Source organism: Gadus morhua, chromosome 8 (assembly GCF_902167405.1).
Source record: "Gadus morhua chromosome 8, gadMor3.0, whole genome shotgun sequence".
Taxonomy (NCBI): Eukaryota; Metazoa; Chordata; class Actinopteri; order Gadiformes; family Gadidae; genus Gadus; species Gadus morhua.
This window is the reverse complement of record NC_044055.1, coordinates 8,452,817-8,477,301: the sequence shown is the minus strand read 5'-3', so window position 1 is coordinate 8,477,301 and position 24,485 is coordinate 8,452,817. Positions and strand designations below refer to the sequence as shown.

Below are 24,485 nucleotides of genomic sequence, written 5' to 3'. Positions count from 1 at the left end.
AATGAAAGATAAGAGTGTGGTATATTTATTCTAAGTGAATCATATGGTTCAAAACAAAAAGAAAAACAATTAAGGGTAAATATTAAGATACAACTTTTATTCAACCATTTTTCACTGTACAAATCATATTAGTATCTATTCTCTGAAATGTCCATCTCTCAATTCTCACTTACTGCCAGCATTTGGAGCAGGCGCAAATTGGATTCTCCAGAGCAGTGCACCCAGGCACCAAGAATGAAATGAGAATGACTTTCCCACCTCTCCTCCTCCATTGATCATTGGAAAAAAAGAGGAAAGAAATGGGTAACAGGAAAATGGCTGCTGGAGTCTTGCAAATCCTCATTACCTTCTTTTGGACTGGTAAGGGATAAAAACGCCATTAAAAAAGGGCCTGTTCTTTACAGCCCATCTTCGAGTTTCCCATTTCCATACATATAAAAAAATAAATGAATGAAGCCATCTTTCAACCAAAAGCATCTGCAAAGCTTTTGTTCCTTCCAAAGATAATAAGAGAATGAGAAAGAGGTTTACTTCCTTGCCCGCCAAAGAGCTTTAAATCTGTACATCATTCAGACCACAAAATTTGCTAATGGGGTAAACCAAGTTGGAGGGGGTTGGCAGGGGGTTGTATCAGGCAATCACGGCGAAATATAATCTTATCATCCCATCGTACTTTTGAATCATAAATTTGCATAGAATTTCAGATGTTGAAAGCATAGTTTTATTGTTTGTGATTTGTGAAGTGAAGCAAATCAAACAAAAAGACAGTAGTATAGACATCGTAGTCATGATCTACATTAGGGCTGGGTATTGCCAGGTACCTCACAATTCAATTTGATTCTTTAGGTCTTGATTAGCTATCGATTTGATATTGATCCAATTGCTTCGATATCGATTCAATAATACGTGCAGATGATAACATACCTAAATATTATTTAGAATGAACCATTTCAAAATGAATTAACCATCTCATTGTGCTTTAACTAGCAAAAAGGGAATACACCATTGTTCCTGAGCTAAACTTGCAGCATAAAAGTAATAATCATAACATGGACAAATGTAAAAGGGCATGTACATTTAGGCATACTCGCTTCTAGATTACAATGACTGAGTACGCTTCTTTTTTTTTTTCTAATGGAAATAATCGATTTCAAAATATTCTGAATCGTAATTGAATCGAGAACAAATAAATTGCAGTGCATTGATGAATCGATATTTTTACCCAGCCCTAATCTACATGCAAGAATCAAATTGTGACAACAGTTAGATCACTGTCCCTCCTCACTCTGAAAATCCCCTGAATCCAAAATAAAAAAAAAACACTTCTGTATTAGGAGGCGTGGGCCGTTAGAAGCACTATGTGATAGATCTTTTGACGCCAGCACAGCCACACTTGATCAAACAAAAATATATAAAAATCAACAGTAAATGTATTACTTTTAAAATGTTCACAGCTGAAGTGTCTCTTTCAACAACAACAAAAAACGGTTAGAGCAAAAGGTTTCCCCCACATTAAATTCCATGTGTTAATCCTCCATTTTAACCATGATTTTCCAATTCTAGCTGTACGAAATGAAGACAAAAAAAAACAATTACCCTAATCATTCTCCATCATTCTTGTATTTCCCAAACTCTTTGCACCTGGTGGTGGAATACATTTCTTTGCATGTACATGGGCTACTGCTTATACTCTCTTACCATTTTCCCCTTCTACTAAAACCGCTCCTTTGACACAACTTCACCCTCCCCCTAAGAGGTTTAGCACGTACACATCCAATTCAGAACCAGGCAATGGTCATAAAACAAAATGATATAAAACTAAAACAAATTAAAACAACAAAACGCAGGGTGAACCACAATTCCTGTTCTATGCTGAAAATATCTCAACAGCAAATGTTAAAGACTTATGTTGTAGGAAGAGGGAAGGGGGGTGGTTTGGAGAAAACAAAAACGGGAAGAAATGTACTATGTACTTTGTGGCACAAGTACAAACAACCTGTGCAATTGCAAATGTTCAGAAGAAAATATTCCCAAAGAAAGGTCACGAAGTGCACCGCTTCGAGGACCTCCGTCTAGTTTTTGGATCACAGTGTTCAGGCCGGTGCAGGTGGACTGTTTTGTTTCCGCTGGTCTTCTCTCGTACCTCGGTACCGACTTACACTTCAGCTCTCATTCCCCGCCCGACACATTCCCCCCCCCCCGCTTCCCCTCAGCCATCCAAACATACACAACAAACAACATCACCTTAAAAGGTGAAACCAGCTTCGTCTTTTGAGTAAAAAGACCACCAACCCATCCCATCCCCCCCCCCCCCCCCCCCCCCAAAAAACAATCGTTTTCACACATCCACACCCAGACACACTCGCACCGCGGTAGACACTGCAGGTACGTCCCGTTTGGCCGCCAACGTTTGTGGGATATTAGCACGGAGCTCTCGGGTTTTTCCTGTCCACGTACTCTTTGTGGTCCTGGTACTCGTAGCCCTCGATCCGGTACCCTATAGCTTAGCCAGCGTCTGTTAAATCGCCTATAATTCAACCTACATCTTTTTCTATAAAAAAAAAATATCCTCTTCTCCCCTCCCTCACCCCCCCATCTGCTGGGGACCTCTAGCCATGGAGGTGATGGTGGTGGGCTCTACCGGTGCTGCCGGTGGTCTAGAGGTTATCCCCCGGCTGGTACTGGGGCTCCGTGGCGGTGAAGTAGTCCTCCAGGAAGGACTGGATGTACTCGAAGGTGGGCCTCTCGTCGGGGTCCTTCTTCCAGCACTGCCTCATCATCTCGTGCAGGGACTCGGGGCAGCCCGTGGGGCAGGGCATGCGGTAGCCGCGCTCCACCTGCTCCAGCACCTCCCGGTTCACCATGCCTGGGAGGGGGGGGGGGGGGGGGGGGAGAGACACAGCGCTGGGGTTAGGTCATGCAGTACAAGTGGGGCACCGTGTTGAGGGATTTCGCCGACGCTTTTATCCAAAGCGACCTCCAACCATTCATGCACACACCGACGGCAGAGTCGACCACACCGGGCGACAGCCGGCTCGTCAGCAGCCGTCGGGGTTAGGCGCCTTGCTCAGGGACATCTCAACAGTCGGGGATCAAACTAGCAACCTCCCGCAAACGACCCAAAACCGGACGCGACTGATGAGTCAAATGTTTCGTTGCTCTGATCGGTTGTACGTTTTGGTCTGTGCCCTTTAATAATGGTCCATAGAAATCCGACAACGAACAGAGAGGTTCCAGACTAATGCGCGTTTCAGGCGCATTAGTTGTAGCCTGATATCGCCCGTATTAGGTCAGGCTACAATCAATGGCTCAGCAGAATGCAAAGCTTGTATGCTCGGTTCAGATAGAAGTAATTCAAACAATGAAAAAGGGACATAAAACTGTCTTTTGGTGTCTTTTCACCCACAGCAAACTTGGTGTAATGCCCGACAGCTGTGAAGGGTCCAAAATTGTGACATTGTTGACAACCAGCGATCACTTTACTGGATCATTCCCTGTTGTATGTTTGCTTAACGGCATCAAGCCAACCATGACCATAATGAATAGTTTTGGGAGCTGTATTGTGGTACTAGCGAGAGTGAAATACGCCTGGGGAATGTAATTGACCCACACAGGAACGCCGACATCTGGTTCTTACCAGTGCTTTGAAGCAACAACCAAGTATATTAAGTGTGGCATGCTCCAAAAAGCTTAGAAAATCCTCGTGTTAAGCACGATGGCCATGCCCCGGCCCGGCCCGGTGGGTTCATCGCGGTGACTGTGAACCCAGTGTCTCCGACGTGACAGCAGAGGTTCAGCATGCAGTCCACCACCAGACAGCGCTGGCCCGCGGCTACTGGGTCTCTGCCGGGCGACCACTCCTCCTCAGGTTCCCCAGCCCATCTGGGAGCAACCCGATAGGCCTTGGAACAACAACTGGGCGGTTGGGTTAGGGGGCTCGTAGGGGGGCGGGGGGGGGGGGGGCATTGGGTTTGGTGTTGCCGTGATTTATGTTGCGGATGTGAATAAGGCTTGTCATTACGACACACACACACACACACACACACACACACACACACACACACACACACACACACACACACACACACACACACACACACACACACACACACACACACACACACACACACACACACACACACACGCACGCGCGCGCTTTGATACTAGATGTAGATACACCATGTCATGCCTCAGTGGTTCGCTGTTCTCATGCCAATTAAGCCGCGAGGTCCCCCCCCCCCCCCCCCCCCCCCCCGCGCTACTAAATCGGTCCTCGTAACTCGGCGACGACTAGACAGTGAAAGCCGCAAAGGGGCCGAGATCTGGGCAGCGATCGAGACACCGCCTCTGGAATGGGCCGATGGGGATGGAGAGGGGGGGGGGGTGGGGCAAGTCCTCAGAAGTAGCAGCTCTTGGGCACATTAATTAGACCAAAGGGAGGGGGAGGGACACGCTGAATGCCAACGAGGCCACAGGAGCCAGATGGTAGCCTATAAGAGCCGGTGGTTTGTGTCGGCCATATGGCCCGCTCTGTAATCAGGGACCGGTCACCCCTGTCAACCAGACACGGCGCAGTACCGGCGCCGGCCTGCAGAGGTCAGAGTTCAGGCGACAGGCGTCGGCCCGGCTGTTTGTGAATTGGAATATCCCCGGAGTTAAAGCCATACGTGGAAGAGTGGGGGTACTTTCCCACGGACGGATGAGCAAGAAGACATCTGTGGAGGGTCATAAACTAGTGTGCTGTGCTATTTTGGAACGCATTGGCGTCTGTGAACACCACTTGCGGGTCCCATTGCTCTCCCCTCAAAGTGGCAAAACAGCCACAACGAAACCAACACTCAAATATTGATTCGGTATCGTTCGACGGAGGCTCAGGGGAAGTTCCTTTCGGAGTCAATATTGACAAAAAAAAAAAAAAAAAGGAAACGGTGCAACCCTATTGACGCAAGATAAACATGCACTACTACAGGTATATACACACACACACAGTTTCCCCCCCACCCCCAAACGTACCCGGGTAGGGCACCCGGCCCTTGGTGACCAGCTCGGTCAGCAGGATGCCGAAGGACCAGCCGTCAGACTTGATGGTGAAGCGGCCGTACAGGGCTGCCTCGGGCGCTGTCCACTTGATGGGGAACTTGGCACCTGAAAAGCCGACGGGGAGGAAGAGGAAGTGAGACAGACGGGACGGTGATGATGGAGCGTGCGCGAGCGAGGTGGACTTTGCCCTGCGGTCACCGTGCCGTGCGGTGAAGGGGGAGAAAAGGGTTAAACACGCAAACAGACTCCGGTTACTCTCGGTGCTGTTGACATGCTGTTGAGTCAAGTGGGATTATAAATGTTTGATACGGACATGCCCGTATTATACCGTCTGCCGCTGTTTTGTCGCACCGTGACACAACACACTTAGGTCGCACGAGCAGGCAGTAGAACGGGGCAGGGAAATCGAGATCAATTCATAATGAGGTTTAATGGGATGAGCTGAATTCGGGCATGCATGCAAAGTCACATTGGGTTTATAAACAGCCGTTTAAGGTGATTAAGGACTTAAAACGGGGCTGCGTTCAAATGAGCTCTGGAAAACGAAGCTCATGCCGATGGGCAAGCCGTGTGAACCACGAGCACCGTATGGGCCAACAGGTTTATATCAAGCATTATCACTTCAGCAGATTCTCAGATATCATGAGTGGCCGGACGTTTTAGGCAAGGCCAGGCAACTTTATTTATACACCACTTTTCATCCACGAGGCAGACTCAACGTGCCTCAACATAGAAACAGAGTTTAGAAAGGGGGTCAGCTCCCGTAGGGGGAGTCAAAGGGCACAGGATCCGCGCGGCCACACCCACCTTGTCTGGCCGTGTACTCGTTGTCCTCGATGAGGCGAGCCAGCCCGAAGTCAGCGATCTTGCAACACAAGGTTTCCCCCACCAGGATGTTGGCGGCCCGGAGGTCCCTGTGGATGTAGTTCATCCTCTCGATGAAGGCCATGCCGTCGGCGATCTGAGCCACGTGATTGGACAAGAAGGGGGTGGTGAGGACGGACAAGGGAGGCGGGACAGACAAAAAGGATACATGGAGGTCAGAGAGAGCGGAAGCAGATGGAGCAGAGAGGACAGGCCTCTGGGGGATATTTAGAGGCTGAAACGTTCCTTTTTTGTGTGCTGGTGCGTTGTTCACTTAAACGGGAAAATGAATGGTCATTATTTGACCCTCATAATTGTTCAGACAACCACACACAGGACACTGACACTTATTGTAAGTCGCTCTGGATAAAAGCATCTGCTAAATGCCCTAAATGTAAATGAATAGACTCATGGCGGCTAGGCTAAGAGGTACTCCCTGCAGTGGGCAGGGATGTAGACCGTGTTGTTTGTAATCAAGGACAACCTCCCGTGCTTTACCTGTGAAGCCATGTCCACCAGCTGGGGCAGCTTCAGGCATTTTCCATCTCCCTCCTTCAGGAAGTCCAGTAAACTCCCTGGAGAAAACACGTCATAGTTCAGGCAAAGTTCCGACCGAATTCGGTCAAGGGCTAGATATAAAAGCTAAAACAAGACAAAATAGAGAAAATAAAAAAAAGATAAATATGACAGGAAAACGAAATTGAAACTAATTATCCACGCTCAATCCTACGATCCATTACATTGCATGGGGATAAAATAAAGTATGAATTAGTGACAATGTGTAGCGACGGCTCTGCTCACCTTTCCCCATGTACTCGGTCACGATGTAGATGGGCTCCTCCGACACCACGGCGTACAGCGGCACCAGCTTGTCGTGGCGGAGCTTCTTCATGATCTGGGCCTCCTGCAGGAAGGCCTCGGGCGACATGGTGCCGGGCTTCAGGGTCTTGATGGCCACCTTGGTGGTGCCGTTCCACGTGCCTGATCACAATTCAGACGCAACGCAGGTTGGATTAGCTGGGGGGGGTTGGACACGGGTGAACACGGGTGAACACGCTCTACGGTATTCATTGAAAATGCCGAACTGGTGCAATTATGTTGCATCGTTCATGGCATACATTGCGATAAAATCACACTAAAAGTACTGTTTTTTATTTTTTATGTTTTATAACAATGAAAATATATTATTTCTTGTATTGTATATATTATACTTGCATTATATGAAAGATATAAGCTCATTCATATTAATATGGCAGTATTTTTCATATGCAACACAATTATTTCCCCCTTTATATGAACAACCTTGTTATTCAGTGTGACTTGCGTTAAAAACAGACTTATCGCACAATGGCTTTAGTCTTTTGTGAAGCTTAAAGCTTAATGATTCATAACAAGATGAACGATTAATAAGCCAGACAAAAGTTACAAAAAAAAGAAGGCAAAGCCTGCCGCAGGGTAGGTATCGACAGGCTGGGTCATGAGCCATAAAGATATAAATCCGATGGCATCCAAAGGTGTGTGCGTGCAATGTGTCTGCGTGTGAGCGCGTGTGTGTATGCATGCGTGTGCGCGCTTGCGGCGAGTCTGTATGTTCTTTAAAGCGACAGGACAGCTCATTGAGCTCGCGTCCGAGTGGTCATTAGATAAGCAGCCACTTCCTGATTCAGAGCCGGTTTAGTCACGCCCGGGCTCCCACACAGAGAGACGGGGCCGGGCACGCAGCACCACTGTCACCGGGCTTAACTGGGCGGATTCATCACACCGGACGGAATCACGTAGGCAGGTTTGCACAACGTCGAAAGAGGGAAAAACCAAACTGAAGTTCCCTTTTTACCGCTGCATTTCCCAGAGTGTCTTAACTTCCATGACGAAACAGTTTCCAAATGTGTCGAGTTTAACACATCAACTATAGTGACGTATAATCATATACTTTATATTTGATGGCATGAACGATACGCAAAATGTGATGATGCAATATCACTGAAAGCATGATTGATTGATACGATTATTGAATCAGGGGATTTCTGGCAGTAAGAGGAAGGATGCAGGTTCCAACTTGTTCTCAGAAAACATTTTGACGAAAAAGTGGAGTTATTAAAGGAGAGGCCAACAGCAATACCCCCACACAGTGTGGGAGGCAACCTGTGATTTTGTGTGTGTGTGACTGTGAGTGAGTTTGAGTGTGTGAGTGAGTGATATGTATTCATGTGAATGTCACCCGATTCTGGATTTAGAATGTCAGCATAATGCAACCCCAACAGACAGTGCTGGTTCTTTGCTCTGTAAATTATATGCAATGTTCATTTTTGAGTAGCAATGACGGTTGTGAAAGTCTGATTGGAAGATAATGAATTTTTCGTACATTAAGGAACTTCCTTGATTGCAGACAGATTTCTACAGAATCTGAGTGGCAAGGAAGCAAAGTTAAGCAATATATACAACGATCAACCAGGGACGAACTTTTGTTCTCTACACTAGGCTGTATATACTATAAATAAAATGTGTGCATGAAGTCTCGTCATTAATAAAGTACACTTCTATTCTTTATTAACTTGTGTACGTGGTGATTCACCTCCATCAAACACACAATGGTGCCAAACTTGTGGAGACTTTAAACCCATGACAAGAGGCGGTGGAGGAGGTCGTCTTACCCATCCAGACCTCTCCGAAGCAGCCCTGGCCCAGCTTGAGCTCCAGTCGGAGGGAGTCCCGGGGGATCTCCCAGGCGTCCTTGGCCAGGCCCTGTGTCTGGGGCTTCACCGTGGGGCACACCGTGGTCAGCCTGTAGCACAGCCCGTCTGAATGCTCTGCACAGAGTGGACATGACGACGGTCAGTGGGTCTCTGTTATGAGAACGCAGAGTACAGCCTCCACTCCCAGCAGAACACGCACGCACGCACGCACGCGCACACGCACACACACACACACACACTATTCAACTCTGGCAGGTGAAAATAATAAATTCTCAAAGTCCCTGCTCTCTCGGTCAGCCAATAAACGTCAGAAATTAAATGATTGTTGTTGTTACCAAACCGGCCTCAACGTCATTGTAACAAGAACCCCCTTTAAAAAAAAAAAAGGCCCTGACTCACGGCATCAGGAAAACACAAGGGCGACACAAAGGTCTACACGCGTCATGTGTTCTGCTCAAGTAATAACAGGCCGAGCGCAACCGACACCAAAGGCGCGCTCTGCTTTTGTGCGAAAACAACAATATCTCCAAACATCAGCCGTGTGTGTGTGCCCGCCCGGGGACATGAGTTCATCGAGGCCGGAGCACAGAGAGGGGGGGGGGGGGGGGGGGGAGCGGACGTACCTGTGTAGTGCTTCACCAGCTTCTGCAGCGCGTCGAACTGGGCCCGCGTGGTGATGTAATAGCCCCCGCTGTCCAGCTTGCGGATCTTGTAGTGTTTGACGTTGTCGCCCTTCATGTCGTCCCAGTCCCGGATGGAGAGGGAGTAGGCGCCTGTCAGGGGGAACGAGAGGAGACCTCACTCAACGGCTCGGCTGGGGATTTCACAGGTAGCGCTCCGTTACAGCTTCCCGTTTATAGACGGGTGAAAGACAAACGCAGTTTAACCAAGCATTTATCAAACTGTGGAGGTGAAAAGTGGAGTTGCTGATTCTATACATTTGTCAACTCTGTCCTTCAAGTTATCTCGACAAGGGTTCATCCCATTGACTTCCCGCTTGCTGGGTGAATTGCAGAAGGGAGCGCAGCAGCAAGTGTGAAGTTTGCTTGGATGAGCCATTATTGAAAAAAGCTGCAAGCAGCAACACTGGAGGCCAAGCCCGAACAGGAACGTTTTGAAGTGCACTAAAATACACAAGTAAATGCAACAACAATTCTGTTCTGTATACACCGCAGTAGTGAGATTCACACCGAGCGTGTTTAAACCGTGGTCCAACGAAGGACTGATAAATGATGAACGTGATCATGTGTTGTTGTTTACGGTTGGTTGGCCCATTACCTTTAGTGGTCTCGCTCTCTCGTGCCAGGAACGTCCCCCTCTGGTTCCCCGGCACAAGCAGAAGACGCTCTGCATCCTTCCGGCCCATTTTTCCAAAGTACCATCTGTCGAAGAGGAGAGCCATGCGTCACAGGAGGAAGACAATAAAATACACTACGAATAGGAATCCTAAATGAATTACGACTACAAGTGACTGAAAGCCCTGCCTGTTACAAATCACAGAACACAACCCCTATGCATTGATGACATATAAAGAGCTTCTTTACCAATAAGTACCACGGTGATCTTAAACTAAATAGTTAAGCCCTCATACTCAACGGATGGAAAGAAAAATTATATAATACATCAAAATATGTATCCTTCCCACTTCTGGATGACTAATATAACGTTGACAGGAATGGAGAAGCCCTATGATACTGTAAGTTTAAAAGGCACCCAATTCACGTGAACATATCCCTAGGCAAACAGTCTGTTCCACGATTACACCAAACACAAATCATTCCACCTGCCCCAAGCAAGCATATTGTGACTACAAACCGGTTTGCATACAACAAATACCAAACCTAATAAATCAACAATCAAAGCAACCCCGCCTCTTTGGGGGGGGGGGGGGAAATACCAAACCCTCTGAATTCCAGAGAAAAGGGCCTGTTACGACATGCAAAGGGGAACTAAGTGATCACATACAGCCCGGTAGCATTGGCCCTTTAACTGTGAGCCACCACACAGTAGCATTACTTCTGCTCCAGCAGCAAGCAGCCAGGCAGATCTGGTCCCAGTCTAGCGCAGCACAGGGACCTATTGTCCAATGTCCGGTCATGTGCTCCCAGGGCAGGGTGTCGCCATGCAGCCCTTTAGCTAGCTATCTCATTACTGAAAGGTGACCATCTGGCTTCAAGGCCGAATCCAACCTGCAATCACTGAGCTCCATTAACCGCGTCTAGATTTGTATTTGTATTTCAATATGGTCATCTATATTGAAATGATTTGCATTTTGTACTGACAGTTGTAACAAAGAACAAACAAATGAAGCCCTAAAAGATCTAAAGTGAAACAACAAGGTAGGGAGACTGAGGTCTTACTCTTCGGCCTGTATCGAATCTGCCGGGGCCACGTAGTTGCTTGGGATGTAACCCTTCTGACCCGTGTTGATAGAGCGAGCTTCCCACCAGTCACCTTCCCTAAAGAGAGAGAGAAAGGGAGAGAGAGGCATCAGAAACACTGATTGGATAAAAAAAAAAAAAGCATGCAGGATAGATCGTAGGTAAATTAAATCAGAGACATGTCACGACACAGTAAAGTAAAAACCACCTCAGAATGACTATGTGCATCCACCCCCCTGAAGAAGTAGGCAAATATTGCTAGGATTATAGAGGCAACACCAGAAACAACTTAAAACGGTTTTCAACAGATTTCCCCAAAACAAGAACAGCATATGCTCCCAGCACCTCGCACTGTAATGGCCATCAAATTCCGACATTGACTGTCATTGGCTAGCCTATAGCAGCAGGATGCAATTCAGCCTGCTGTGCATTAAGGTAAAATACTCATTTCGAGCTGCTCTGTGATTGTCAACAAGCTGGAGTCCCGCCACCAGCGTCCTGCTGGTATAGTGTAGCGATGAGGGCTAGACAGATTGGCCATCGAATGCCCGCATGCTTCTTTATACAGGAGCACAGATCGCATGAGTGTGATTAAAAACAAATCGGAGGCTCATGGTCGAACACACACACACACACACACACACACACGATGATCATCATTTCTATTTCGCCTCATGCCGCTCCTGTCCTTGGATCAAGCGTTGCGCCGCTCCTCGCCACGTCCTTCCGGGACGGCCGAGGAGCGTGCACTGGGCGTGCCTTCCCGTCAGCGCACTCACGTGTTATTGATGATCTGGAAGCGGTCGCCCTTTGAGAACGAGAGGTCGTCCGCCGTCCTCGCTTCGTAGTCGTACAGCGCCACGAAAAAGGTCACGCCGCCTGGACGTGGGAGGGGGACGAAGAAGCCCAAGGGGTCAGGGGTCGAGGGGGTTAGATGTCACGGAGGGAAAATAACCGGATGTTTGTAGGAAGCCCCAAATAGCGGAGTCTCCGCCCGTACGTTAAAACTGAGATTCTGTTTGCAGCCGCCAAAATGTGCTCCATCTAGGATCGTTTGTCTAATGTCAACCTGCTGGTTTGAGACCACTTCTAAACCATGTCAGGTCTTTCATGGCTTATTACGTCCATTACATTTCGCCAGTTGGCCACTGCTTCTCTATGGAATAAATTATAGAGGGCGTAACCCTCAACCATTTGGGGTGATCTTTGATCTTTTCCTGAGTAAAGAAAAAGGCTCAAGGCTCATGAAATATAAATAATTCATTCCCATTTAAAATTGATGCCTTGCCTTACCGCTTCAACATATCCATAACCACAGCCAACGGCTGTGGCATATGCATCTTCACAAAACAAGATAACACACGAGATTGTGCTCGTGAAATTAAGATTAGTTTTAAGATGTGGGGCAGAATGTTCTGAACAAAACCATACACAAACTGTAATTCGCTGTTAGCATCTGTTATTCACCACTTAATGTGCATAACAAACGTGATGTCACACACTGCTCCCAGGACATGACTTCACAGTGTATTCATGAAAAACAATGCAGCGCCTGGAGCGCTCACAGGAGGTGGCATCTTGAAAGAGAGAACGATGCAAGACAGCTAAACACTAACGCTCATCTAGACCACAGGTGCGGATCGACGTCTGCAAAACGGTAGACACAAACCTCACTCTAATCCCCCAAAACAAACCACATTATCTGAGCTAAGCTGACAAGACGATGGATGACGGCGGAAAAAACAAACCGTCAAAGAGACTTCACGATGCCATCCCACTCAACTCCTTCCTCTTCAACTTCCTACGCCCCCACACCCCCTTACTCCTCTGCCATAAACCTCCAGGCCCCTCCCTCCCCACCACCCCCACACTGACCTGTCACCACGCCGGGGAAGGGACTGCTGACCGCCACCGCCGTGAAGGAGCTGGAGGCGCCGCCGAACGGCGTCATGATGGCCGACGCGCCGCCGAAGGGCGTGAGCGAGGCGCCCATGCCGTGGCCGCCGTAGCCGCTGTTGTTCATCTTGGCAGCGGGGGAGTGGCCCATGAGGGTGGGGTCCGGCCCGTAGTGGCCCATGTGGGAGTTGCCCGGCCCCGACGCGCTGTTGTCCGGTCGGTACTTGAGCGCCGGGCCCTTGTCCTCTTTGCTCTTGACGCAACCCATCCCCGAGCCTGAGGTGGAGGAGGAGGAGGAGGAGGATGATGTTAAAATACTGATGATCATATAGTTGCTTGCGGGACACGACCCGGGTGAGCGTTCAAAAAGGAGATCAGTCGTTATACCGCGTCATCAGGGAAGGAGGCTTATTGATCAGGTGAACAGACTTGCCCTATGGTAAGTTATAGAAGTTTAATAGAAGTTAACATTTTACCCAATCAGCTCATATCCCCCAAAACAAAACAGAGGACTTTGACCTTGTTTAAGGAGCAATACTCTCCCTTTACCTCATGCTTCTATGTTGATGATTTGAAAGCACAGATTTAGGATTTTTTCATCAGCCCACAGGTGTATATTAGCATATAGAGTACCCGTCAGATATTCACCAGTTTTTTCCCAAAACACTGTCTCAATCGTCAACACCTAATGAAGCTGCAACGCTGGATCCGTTCCACTCTGAGGGAAACTCATGCCAACATTATGTGTTGTGGTTTTCTACTATAGGAAGCGGGCTTCCAGGCGAATATAGTAAACCGATATTTGTAGCATATGGCTGATATTCACACCTTTACAAAGCCTTGATATAAAGCCTTCGCGGCACCAAAATATTTGTCGTCAACACACTATCAGGTGGGGAAAGGAGATGCAAATATTTCTGGCTAAACATGACCTTGCATGTCTCAGATGTCCAACAGCAGCCAGATAATGCAGATCCCATTACAGCCTATGGCCATGTTAAGAGCCCTGGCCACACCCGCCCCCAATACAAAGATATGTGTGAGATTTGAGAAGCAGAGCATAACAGCCTTCCAAGAGATAAAGATGGAAGTCTTTCCCACAGAGCTAACGGTTACACGATATGCGTTGTGCGTGGATCTATGCATGTCACTCCATATCCATCATGTGCTAGGGTACCAGCTCATGACTTTATGGATGAGTAGTTAATGGTTGTCATCAGCACAGCTTTAGGCTGGGTGGATGATTAGGGAAATTGATGTCAGCCCATTGATTTAGTTCAACTCATTAGGAAAAGCATAAATACTTTAACCACTGCTATACCCAAATGGGTGCGTCAGACGTGTGTGCATCGTTAGAGGAATGTGGTCCCTGGAAGAAACCGGTGTCAGACGCTTCGGGGCGGAGAGTGTGAGGTAACTTAGTAGTGTTGCCACACATCAATTTCACTGCCGTCGAGTAAGACACTACTGAACAAGGTTGATCAGAGATGTGTGCGACGCTTGCGCTTGTTAGTTGCTTTCACTCAAAGATTTAAAGGGTTCAGCATTGAGATGAAAACAGCCATAGCAAACCTGGGAGAAGATGAACATCTTAAATAAATGGACATCTTAATTCAGAGGCAAATGGGAAGTATTTAGAGGCATGATATGGTGATTACGGCCTATGTATCGCCAGTAGCACAGCCAATATGCAGACTTGTTCAGTCAGACCTGAAGTCAGTAGGCCCAAGCTAAATCGAGAGCAGCTGGATAAGGATGCAGTACTCCTTGGCATAGACTTGGTTAGTAGAGGGTGACTCACCAATCACCAGGGCAATAAATGTAGCGCCTTCACTTTCTCATTGGGAAAAATAAGGATTCCGCCATATACCGACCATTGTTTGATCATTCCAAACATATTCATCGCTCCATCTTCGGACTGGCATGGTTGGACTGGGACGAGGTTGGACTTTTTTTCCATTGTCGAGGAAGTCGGGGCAAGACGGGGAATTTACCAGCTGTTGGTGACATAGTTTGAATAGAGCAGCCACTGACGCCACAACAGAGGTCTTTGTGAACCTGACAGCCACCTTTGACCTTGCGCTGACCTGCATGTCAGCCACCTCGTAGCTTTAAAGTGCCAACGAGGCACTAGGCAGTGCTTGAGCTAAATGCTTAAAGCTAAAGCTAAACCAACATATGTTCTTGGAAGGAGGGCAAGTCAACATGGTGAATGTGACAGAGCAGGGGTGGTGGTATCTTGTAGCTTGAGAAGGGACCGACACATGGCCAAAGTCTTTGCCCTATGACCCAAGTCAACATAATCCTGGATTGTCCTACTGTCTTATCCGGAAGAAAATGGACAGATGTTATGAGGCTTAGGCTTTCAACAAAGCATTCTTTTACTTTATTTTCTTTTACGTATCCATTTTATTTTATTACTTTTCAATTATCTTTTTTAATATTAAATTTGATGGTATGGCAATGTTTCTATTTTAAGTACTTATAGTCTGCCTCCTTTATGAAAAATGCTATATTAAGTTGCCTTGCCTTAGAACACCAAATTTTTCCGTATTTTGTGATCTTTTCTAAAGATTTTAGAGATGGACTAACTTGGAGTGCAAATCCACAACGTTAAAAAGCTGCACCTCAGATCCTTTACCAAATGTAAGCATTCTACTGAGGGGAATTTTTGTGATGAAATGATCAAGGCTTGACACTTGTTTCACCTCATCAGCTTTATGTAAAATACCCACTTAGTTATTTTAGAGGTTGGTAAAGGCTGTTTTGAATGCAACATTACCACCCCAGCTTCAACAAGATTAATCTGCAGAAGCTAAAAGGAGGTCAGGGTTGTAAATGTACGGCTCCCTCTCTGTACCTGTCGTCCTGAAGACTGATATGGCCATGAATAGTTCATAAGCCCGCAGGTCCCTCAGGGAGGTCGATAATGCTGTGTGTGAAATTTGTTCATTTTCCAGCAATTTCACTTGCAATGCAAGACCAATGCTCTCTGGCACAGAGAGCAAGGAGGTAGCTCACAGCCGAAACATGAACGTTTTATGATAGTTTGGATGGAGATGTTTATGGCGGAATATCACTGCCAAAAAATCACAAGCAAAAACGACATTGCGCACGTACACAAATGACATTCGAATGTTCGTTTGGAAAAAAATCACGAATTCGAACTATTCGAATATTGCGTTTTTGGATACATTTCGAACGAATATTCGAACTTCGAATATGTTTGCCGTCTCGTTGAGAGTGCTGGTGGGCCGCGGCTTCCTGCTGGGCATTTCCTTACTTTAAAACGAGGGACATCGCGAACAGACAGAGGCTCATTCACAAAGCAGTTAGGCGCTTGTACCGCGGGAGTGTTTTTTCACATTCAAATATTATGAGGGACATCGCGAACAAACAGAGGCTCACTCACAAAGCAGATAGGCGCTTGTGTAACCGAGCGTTGGCACTTAGATATTTATATGACAAGAATGACACAAGCGTGGAAGGGAAAATAGTCTTGTTTACAGTACATATCAGAAGTCACCCAGTCACAGCGTGAGAGCTGGAATACCTATATCCAAGTACGGAAACCCCGAGGGGATAAAATACATTCGCTCTTCACAATACTAGTCTGTTACACTTGTACCGCGGGAGTGTTTTTTTCACATTCTAATATTATGAGGGACATCGCGAACAGAGAGAGGCTCATTCACAAAGCAGATAGAGGCGCTTGTACCGCGGGAGTGTTTTTTCACATTCGAATATTAATTTTCACGTTCGAATTCGCGTTGTTGGATACATTTCGAACGAATATTCGAACTTCGAATATTCGTTGACAGCCCGACACATGCGTGCACCTATAGTATTATCGCGAGCACTGTGAGTCCGTTTGTGATGTCTTTTTCATAACGAAACAGACGTCCTTGTCCGCACAAATGCAGCCTTGCGCTGGTTTAGTGGGCGGCGCCAGCCAAAGCCGTAGTTTCCCTTAATGGGATTGGTTACTTGTTGTGCAGTTAAAGTAGCCTGGCTCTGCCCGCCTAAGTACTTGCACTAATTTATTATTTCCCTTCAGTACTTGTGCCGTGTTCCAATACCCGTACTTCCATGAGTATACTTTAAGGAAGTATACTATCCGTACTATCTACTACGTTAATTTTTTTATTGCCGTGGCTCCTCCCCCGCAATAAACATCCCACTTTTAACGGTGAACTCTTTACGCCTAGCAGCTATAAAAAGCTATAAAAACTACAAAATGACTATTAATGCAGGCTATGTGGAAAATGGGCCGACTTTGGCTCAGCCTGGCTCCGCCTCTTCCGCTACGTGGCTAAGATGGCTGCCGTTGAGTACGGAAAGTGTCCTTCGATCCCAGGCCCCCAGGAACACTGCATACTTCCGCAATCCACCAGTGCTCAGCGGCCAAGCCTGGTATTGCAGCTGTTTAAGCGGGCTGTGGACGGGTCCCTCAAATCATGGGACCCAGAGTGAACGGAGATCTCCGTTCACTCTAATACAAGTGGGGAACAGGAATGTGTCTCCGCGAAAAATGTCTGGATATCAATCAAAGGCTCATAATTACCTTCATGCCATGTCCTAAAAAAATGTATGTTTTTTCTTTTCAAAACGCCACCTCAAGCGTTTTATTAGCCGTTATCTCGCTGGGGAAGAGGGGTGTTCAGCTGAAAGGAGTCGTAGTGAAACAAATGGCATCCGAGAGGGCCTAGTTCAGTGCTTCGTTAACGTGTCCGATTTTTGGACTAGTTCATCTGCTGCTCAATAACTCTCATGGTCCTCTGCTTGCGATCATTGTGATTCATCATGCATTGATCCATTTATTCAAAAGATCCAAAGACAAAGAACAGGTGCATTACGGTATCATTTTATATTGTTGTTGGACCGGAGTGGGGGGATGGGCATGCATGCGTTCTATATTTCTGCATCCGGTACGTCATGAAATAGGGCGTAGCCATAGACCAATGATGCGGAAGCATATCGCTCCTTGATGTTGCCCTGCGCCACTGAGCAGTTAGGTAGGTCCATGTTCGATCCACACTTCACGATTAGCCCGTTTTGAGTACGACATCCGGGTCCTTGAAGTATACTTATTTTCGCCAGATCTGAATTGGAACGTACTCGTACTTAAAATTTGGCTAGTAAGTACGGACAGTACGGGTATTGGAACACGGCATTGGTCTGGGTCTGCGGTATGCAAGTCGGTTATTTCCGTCTAAATTTTGTGCGTCCACTCAGCGAACAGAGGGAGTGGCTGAGAACAATGACGTTAAAGTCAGCTCTCGTTGCCGGACATCTTCACGGCTCACGCACAGTGTTTGGTTTGTTTACAGCCTGCGTGCAATGTGATTCCTGGCCAAACGTAAGCGATTGGTTATGGAAGATCCAGAGTGGCACTGGGCAGATCCAATAGTTTTAAACTTCAACAGACACCCGCCTTCAAGTGAGTTAACGTTAGTCAATTGAGTGGGTCCAGACACTCTGTGCAAATTAAATGAAGTACGAGATTCTGGTAGGCGAGGCTACAGTTAAAGTGCTTGCAATAATGATTTGTGTACATGAATGTGTTAGTTGTGTGCATGCACATTAGTCATTTTGCTCACTATTTTTGCAAGTGATGACGCCGTGGATGTTCCGTTACATATTACACATTTTAGAAAGGGCCTATTTGAGTTTGGTTGTTAAATAATGTCCTTTAATCAAAAGGAATTTAGACAAACTATGGATGCTTCAGTGAGAGGAGATCATTTGGGAATGCATTTTGTTCTGCATCCATCGTAAGAAGTTGCATGTGAATCCCATTGGATTCACTTGGTCTTTTCGTCACTGTTTTTCGATGCTAGAATAAAGCATTACTCTGATACCTATCCTAGGAGGTTCACCCACAGAGCCATCCCTGGTGAAAAGGGAGCCTGATGACACCTCCTTTTAAAACTGACTACAAAAAGTGTATTTCAGGCCCGTCTAAAACCCTCTAATTCATCTTTTGTTATGGAGAAAAGAGGGAGTGGAAGACTGTGCCTTGTGGTTCTCCCCACATTCAGCGGTATCCTCAACATTTCCCAGACCAGTGGAAAGCCATACAAATGCTAACAATAACCAGTGCAAATGCTAATGAGTGCTCACGACAGGACAGCAGTGTCGCAATGCTCATCCCGACCTTACGACAAAAACACAGTAATGCACCGTGGAGAGTCCGCCTGGAAGCATCTGCCTGCGTCCTCCGTTCGAACAAAAGCACACATCTGCTCTCCACGGCAAAGGGATAGGACAAAATCGAAATGGGTGGAGGTTGGTTTAAATGAGTGACCAATACCAAAATAAATGGTGAACGTGCTGCAAAGAGTTGAATTTGTCCTTAGATTTTACAGTACAATTCAGGGCCGCAAGCCAGCTGTACGACAAGTACCTTGTGGACTACCCTGATAACAATGTTGAGCCCCAATACTGCCCTCCTGGTAAACAGTGGCCATCCCTATGGAGCAGTCTCGTTGAGCAGTACGACGAAATAAGTGGTACGGGAATGACTGTATTGATTCAGTACACTACATTCACTACATTTCCTCAGTCAGCCGTTAGGAAGTCAGCTTGTTTTAGAGGGGAAACCCTTAATATGATAGTGATGGTAGAACATTCTCTGCTCCGCAGCAAGTCCATAATGTTGTGACAAGGCAACAATTCCTCTACCTCTCTAGACCACCACACAGACCACAGTAGTAGAGTAGTAGTAGGCTGCCAAACCATCATGCATTGATATACATGTGGAAATAACTTACGATAGGTGGGTTTATGAATGACAAAGACGCCATTATCCCAACATATTCCTCTTTGACAGACTCCACATTATGGTTAGGCTTGGAACCAGACGAATCTTGCAAGCTCCAGTTTAAATTTGCTCTGCTGCAGATAAGGACTGGCTACCCTCCGATACAGAACCATGTCTGCCAGGTACGAGATAGACTGACCATTTCACAAGCGCTTATCTAATACGAGTTGGGATAAACATGATGACGGAGTAGAGCAGCGCCGTAGAGGAGTGCCGCAGAGGCCTTTCCAACAACAACAACAACAACAACAACAACAAAGATGTCTGTCGCTGTTGTGAAACGGTCGGTCAATTCCTCTACCGAGGCAGTATTATACAGACTGTACGGTATATTTTCACTCAAAGAAGAAGCAACGACAGTGCTTCTATCTTTTGCTGAGAAGGAAGATCCATCACCCGTTTTGTTGCAGGCCTCCTATCCGACCTATGCGTCCAGGGGTCTTTTGGTCTTGGCCCGTAGGTGACGCCGTTTGGAAATCGAATATGAACAGAGATGTTCCAGCCTAATTGCATCTTGCAGTTGGTCTGGCGATGCCAGGCTACATGCGGTCTCTGCAACAAGATGCGTTGAGAGCAAAGGGATGCGGAAAGCAAAAGGGTTTGAGACACTGTAGTGCATTTGGCCATCTCTTTAAGGACAAGGAAAAATACCCAGTTCTCCTGATAAAACTACCCATCCCCTGGCTGGTATCATCTCATTATTCAGCCTACAACCACATTACATACAACTAGATATTCCTGAACCGCATAAAACAAAACCGGATCGGTTTCGCCCGTTTCGGCTCTGTGCGTGGACGGGCCCAAAGTCAGATTATCGGCTGCCCTCTTCCCGGGGACGTGGTTAATAGTAGGCTGTTAAATAGATAATAATATTTGCAATGGTGAAAAAAGCAAAAGAAAAAAATATTTTGCTGGTTCCAAGGGAACAGGGTGACAGACTGCAGAAATATGCGTGCACAAGCACAGGCCACAAATGAGATTCTAGTCACGAATTGGATTATGAATGACTACTCTAGGAGTTGTCATTTAGAGAGGGAAAAACCACGGGTGTTGGAAAGAAATGCTTCCATTTAAACACATTTATCAAATTAATCATACATCTACCCTTGCATACAGAACAAATTGAATAGGCAATGTTGAGGAAAGAATTACTCTACAAAGGTTTAACCAATAAGCCTATAAAAAAGCCTGATTGTAGGTGCACTTAGAACAACAAGTGAAATAAGGAACCATATAACTCATTTCAATTTCCCTGTTTGCTGTATTCCTAAACCCACAAGGCAGTCTTTACAAAGCAGAGTCACAAAACAAGAACTGGGTGAACCAGCAGTTGCTTCTCATTTGAAAGCTGTACCCATCATGCTGTGGTAAAAGGGGATTTGACAAAATGTGTGGCGCTCAAACAAACGTTGGGAGGCCAAGCCTTTCCCAGGAGGACATGTGACCAGGGGGGCTTGGGGCCAGACAGCAAACATGGAGCGTCACATTAAAAGGGACATGCTGGCTTTCACTGGGCCTCATGACACAATTTTCCAGGACTGGGATGGGGGAATCCCATTAGGGTTGGACAATACGATTTCCGAGATAAGAACACAAGACTGAATAGGAGCCTTTCCCTGAATCAGGTCCACTGTCATCGTTTTTTATGATAATGATGCATAACCTGTCAAATTAAGAGCAACATAACCTTTTCAACAGCGTTATAGAAATATAAATCAACTATTGTTATGGCCACAGCAGTTCATGATAAATTGCCCTGGGATAGATAAAGAAAAGGACTATCATGACTTGAGGTCAAAAGACTCCTCTTGAAAGAAAAAATAAGGTAAAAGTTCAGTCAATCACCTAGGCTCAGACATGGTAGTATCACGCTTCACAGTATCAACGTCATGCTTAGCCTTTAACATACATATCAACCAGCAAGGGTAGCTCAGCAAGGTAAAATAAGTAGACAGAGAAATGTATTTGGAAGCTAGCTAAACTAGCACTCATCAAGAACCCTATCGCTGAGGTGCTTAATCAGATAGGTGAAACGGTCCTGGAAAAGGTGCTGTAACCTTTGAGCCACAGCATTGCGTCATGTTTGCACTCACTTTCGGCACACCTTTAAGTCTCCTCAGTGCCTGTCGATTCACACAACCTCAAATAGGCTAACGCCTGAGCTTGATTGCATGAACCACCATGAAAGTTGGATATTATACTGGCAAAAATACATTGCCTCTATATATAAGCAGGTCAGGCTTTAAGGAATAAGAAAAACACATTTGTTCAGCTGATATGGGCTGCCAGCCAGAAGGATTGAGAGCATACGAAAGGCACCCCACACTAAGCAGTGTAATTCGGTCACAGCCCTGGCAGACATTCTGTGGTGCTTATCACTGGGGCATCCTGCAATCTCTGCCAATCACAGAGAGCAGAGGAGGAGAGCGAGATGGGGGTGGGGACGGACTTCCTTCCGACTCCATTCATGCCATTCAGACCACCTGCTGTGCCTGTCAAAGGATTGAGTCAGGGTGGGCAAGGGAGAGAGACATCTTCAAAGAAGAGCTCTCCCTATAGTTCTGTCCCTGTCGGGCGAACACAAAAGCCACAGCACCATAGACATCCGCTGAATTCTGCTGACTTAGACATCATCACAGCTTTGTCGTTCACTCTCTTCCCCACCAATGTAACCCATCTGGGAATTTTTTTCTTTTGAGGATTATCAACATTTTGGCAAGCTAATGGAAGCTTGCCTTACAAACATACCACGCATATAATGTACACAAATGGTGAACATCTATACAGCTAGGGATGTTCAAGGAGTGGAGATCCTTCAGCCCAGCTTCCCCAGCAAACACCACCTGTGAATGCTCCTCACTTAGTTGCCAACAGGCTACTCCACTCCAGCTGTCCGTGTGCATGTGTGTGTGAGTGAGAGAGCGAGAGAGAGTGTGTAAATGGGAGACGACCAAAGTGTCGTCCAGGGTAGTAGGCCTACTGCACAGACTGAGGATTACCATAGAGGGGGATTACTGGAGGACAACATTGCATCTACACACACATTGCTAGAGCACACCCGCAGGCGAGTAGTACACATTTTGAGACTCCAAGTATGAGGGAGGAACCACATCAGTACAAATTAAACACTAGAATAGAGGCCACTAATGTGTATAATGAAATGAGGACAGTAACCTACTCATGTATCAATCCATCTATCTATGTATATATATGACACGACTCAAAATCGTGCGGCGTTTTCAAGTGCCAAGTAAATGTTTGGGAATAAAATATGATCTATAGGTCCATCACATGTTGTACAGTATGTGGGCCAGATCACATAGGCCTCAGTAACGTTAGGTTTGAATGTGTTAGAGACAGACTCGTAGGTTAACTTTGGAAGGAAAGCTTAGGCGATTCCAGACAGCCACCATAACACGAAGACGACTATTGCCGTCAGTTCGGGCCGCATTTTAAATTCAACTCCCATGCCTTGTTTCTGTGAAGCAAGATGAACAGACGTCTTGGACAATTGTTTTAACTTCTTCCTATGTTGTTAAAGCGAGACAGTCAGCGAAAACCTATCGCTCCACCGTTTACTTTCCAAACTACTTTCGGCTCAAATGTTCACTTTAAAAAAAAAAAACACTTACCGTAAAAGAGACCTTTATTGCTTCGGGGTGAGGCTACATACGTCCTGTGGCGTTTGTTCCACGTAGTTTATGGTTAAAATCCAGGAGGAATTACCCTACGAAGGCTGACTCGACTGTGAAATCTCAGTCTTCGGTCGGTCCCATGGCGGCTTCTCTCGTGCGCCCACAAACGTACAATCCCAAGGTCCCTTGTGTTAATGTTCAATCACAAGGATCGACCAGTCGTTACCGCATGTATATTAAATGCCTGGATTGTTTCACGAAGGCGGAGATCGTCGACCATGGAGAATAACAAAAACAGGAACCGGCGAAGCCTCCATTGAGCCCCACAACAATAGAAGTAGCAGCTAGGACGAGGCCAGGAAGAATCATCCCCTTTAGCGAGGATTTCCCATGCACTCAATATGGCCGACATCCCAAATGCATATTGGTGTGGAAAATCATCCCTGACCGCCCCGGTTTTCCTGGCAATTTAACTGTGCATCGTTTTTGAATATATATATATTTTTTTAAATTTAAAATAAATAAATAAATCAATAGTTAAAATAACCACAAATGTCTAGGGTCGTTTAACCTTTGAACCTTAGTTGAACCAAATCCAAATGGCATTGGCGCCCTCTAGGCTTTGATGTTGGAAACGGCCTCTGATAAGCTTAATAAACCTCCCTCGCTGTCGTTTTTGCACTTAAAGCCTTTGTTACGCCTATCACAATAACAGTGATTTAGGCGTTAATCTGAAATACCTTGTATGGAAGGATACATTCAACAGATTTTCTGATATTACTTTTATAATATACTTTTTTGTGTTTAGCTTTATTTTCTTTCTCTCTTTAGCTCCATCCTACGGAATAGGAATAGGGCCACAGGTGATTGTTTTGTTGGAGTTCAGACTGTAATCTCGGAATTCTGACTCTAATTTCAAAATTCAACTACCAGATTAAAAAGAGTTCTGACTGTGAAGTCAGAATTCTGAGATGCAGTCAGAATTCTGACTATCAAGTCAGAATTCCGACTTTAAACTCAGGACTCAAAAGAATAGGCCTACACATAGGCTATATGATGATTTTTTTTGAGTGCTAACTTTGTCAGAATTATGTCTTTAAGCTCAGAATAAAAAATAGTTCTGACTTTAAACTCTGAAATCTTGTTGTGGAGC

The 24,485-nt window shown here is 46.2% G+C and overlaps 1 protein-coding gene across 1 annotated transcript; it reads right to left on the bottom strand.

Annotated features, from left to right (window-relative positions):
- Positions 1-76: 76 nt before the first annotated feature.
- On the bottom strand, positions 77-23,758 carry yes1 (YES proto-oncogene 1, Src family tyrosine kinase). Its single transcript, XM_030364770.1, has 12 exons — positions 23,330-23,758; positions 12,854-13,150; positions 11,758-11,857; positions 10,958-11,056; positions 9,876-9,979; positions 9,221-9,370; positions 8,556-8,711; positions 6,706-6,885; positions 6,403-6,479; positions 5,848-6,001; positions 5,014-5,145; positions 77-2,866 (listed from the first exon to the last, which is right to left on the bottom strand). Exons 2-12 carry the CDS (start codon positions 13,140-13,142, stop codon positions 2,658-2,660), a joined length of 1,650 nt encoding a protein of 549 aa, XP_030220630.1. The 5' UTR covers positions 13,143-13,150; positions 23,330-23,758; the 3' UTR covers positions 77-2,657.
- Positions 23,759-24,485: the final 727 nt, after the last annotated feature.

Bases quoted from the DNA above. Each gene is read 5' to 3' on its own strand.
- yes1 (XM_030364770.1), bottom strand. From the start codon at position 13,142: ATGGGTTGCGTCAAGAGCAAAGAGGACAAGGGCCCGGCGCTCAAGTAC. The intron at 9,980-10,957 runs GTAAGACCTCAG...CCTCTTCGACAG, and splicing joins GATTCGATACAGGCCGAAGA to ATGGTACTTTGGAAAAATGG. The intron at 6,480-6,705 runs GTGAGCAGAGCC...TGTTTTCTCCAG, and splicing joins GACCGAGTACATGGGGAAAG to GGAGTTTACTGGACTTCCTG.